Source organism: Chrysochloris asiatica, unplaced genomic scaffold (assembly GCF_000296735.1).
Source record: "Chrysochloris asiatica unplaced genomic scaffold, ChrAsi1.0 scaffold00136, whole genome shotgun sequence".
Lineage (NCBI taxonomy): Eukaryota > Metazoa > Chordata > Mammalia > Afrosoricida > Chrysochloridae > Chrysochloris > Chrysochloris asiatica.
In genome coordinates, this window is record NW_006408654.1 from 6,302,704 (window position 1) to 6,304,811 (window position 2,108).

Here is a 2,108-nt window from a genome sequence, read left to right on the forward strand (position 1 = left end):
TCCACAGGTAACATATTCATGCATGTATGTTCATCTATTGGTGCTTTTATTTCTATGAAATACATTTCTGGTTGTGGACTTTATCAGGCTACAAGGTGGTGGAATATAGACCACTAAATGAAAAGAATTGCGATGTAAGAATCTTAAAACCTTCAGAGGTCTAATTTACCTGTCATGGTAAAAGAAAGATATTTGAAGGTATGCAAGGATTCCGAGAATACATCACCAAGCATGACCTCTATGTAAAATATTAGGGAAAGGACTCTGCAAAACAAATGAATCAGAACAGGGACCTAAAGATATCAGAAGATGAAGTAGAAAGGAAACTGTGGTGAGCAATAAATCTTGCAATCTATATAGTTAATTCCAACAGAAAATGATGAGTGTCTGTGGATGTGAACAGAATAAATAAGACTGAAATCGAAGATGCCTACTGCAAGGAAAACTGGAGCTAAAAGTACTAAATTTTCTCAGCAAAACTTGAGACAGGAGGAAGGAGGGAGCATGTATTGTAAAAATGTCATGCTTTATCAGGAGGAGTCTGACTATAAGTCAAAGTGAGCCTCTTAATGGAGGAAGTATAATAATTTGTAGAAAAAGAAGATAACTACATACAAGAAATTTCAACTTAATAAAGCAGTAAGATCTAAAAGAACCCTGTTGGCACAATGGTTCAGTAATTGGCTGATAAGTGAAAGGTGGGAAGTTTGAATCAATCAGCAACTTCCAGGAGAAAGATGGGACAGTCTGCTTCCATAAAAATTACAGATTTGAAAACCCTTTGGGGAAGTTTAACTGTGTCCTATAGGGTCACTCTGAGTCAGAATTTATTCATTGGCAATGGGTTTGGTTTAAAAATATAATAAGAACTTACATATAGTAATAACAATTTTAAAAAATTAAGCAATAAGGGAAAATGAATTGTAAATGTTAGATAGGATAAAAATAGTAAAATCAAATGAATTTTTGCATTCAGTCATTTCCTTTATTTCACCAAGTAGATACATTAGCCTTAACAGCAAAGCAGAGTAATCCAAGTGCCTCTGTGTGACACCACCACCAATTGATAACATGCAAAGAAAACTAATTTGTATTTAGAGCCCTGTCTTTTCTTGAGAAGCTGGGATTTGAAGGAGATACTCTTGATACCTGTGTTGCTAGTAAGTGAGTGATAACATTCTAGACTGCATCGGGTCCCTGAATTCAGAGACTGAGTTGCAATTGAGTGAAAAGTAGACAACAAAATCTTGAAGAATTGCATGAAGGTGTAAGCCAAATTTAACGCTCTCCTAAATTAATGTGGGTTGGACTAAGAAATTACTAAACACAACCTGTAACAGGACTAGTTATTTGGGTGCCCCTTTTTGCCACTGTTGCCTCTTACTGTTACATTGCTTCCTGTGTGTTACCTTTCTAGGCCCAGATGTTCTCAGATAATGCACATTGTCCTGACTGTGGACAACAGTGGTTCCCTAGTTTAGAACTAGGCCATTGGTTGTACCATACCAAACTTATTGAAAATGAATATTACCATATCTTCTTAGATCGTATTAACAGAGCTAATTACTGCCCTGAGTGTTATCCCAATAATTCTTCTAATAGAAACATTGTTCTTACTTGGTCTTTCCTACTTGAGTGGGCTCCCCAGAATCTTACCACATGGACCTTTGAAAAAGCTTGCCACCCATTTCCTGTGGGTCCACCCCTCATTAGAAAAAGGATCCATGACTCCAGACTAGCTGGTTTTAACCCTGCACTGCAGCTAATCTTGACCAGAACAGATAAAACTTTAAACAAAAAAACTTGGTCAAAGCAAATAACTTTTTAAAGTAAAAGTCATGGAAGCTTCAGAGGGTTTTGTGCTGGTACCTCAAGGGAGATTGAAGAACTCATTTCTGAATATGACCCACACTGTCACTACTTTGGATCTGCTTCCATGGCCTAGGCATATTTTGTTCAGCATGAGTTAAGTCAGTATTCTAGCCAAACTGTTCTTCTAGAACCAAATGAATCTTGATCCTTAGAAATGATGTAGTGTACCCCATCCTAGAAGTTTCTATAGCCTCATTATTGATATGTGACAAGTTAATCCTAGAGAGAGGTTCTGT

The 2,108-nt window shown here is 36.9% G+C and overlaps 1 protein-coding gene across 1 annotated transcript; it reads left to right on the plus strand.

The window, feature by feature from the left end:
• The first annotated feature begins 1,423 nt into the window (after window positions 1-1,423).
• Window positions 1,424-1,828, plus strand: LOC102842396 (15 kDa interferon-responsive protein-like). The gene has a single exon (XM_006869874.1). It carries the CDS (start codon window positions 1,424-1,426, stop codon window positions 1,826-1,828), a length of 405 nt encoding a protein of 134 aa, XP_006869936.1.
• The last annotated feature ends 280 nt before the right edge of the window (window positions 1,829-2,108 follow it).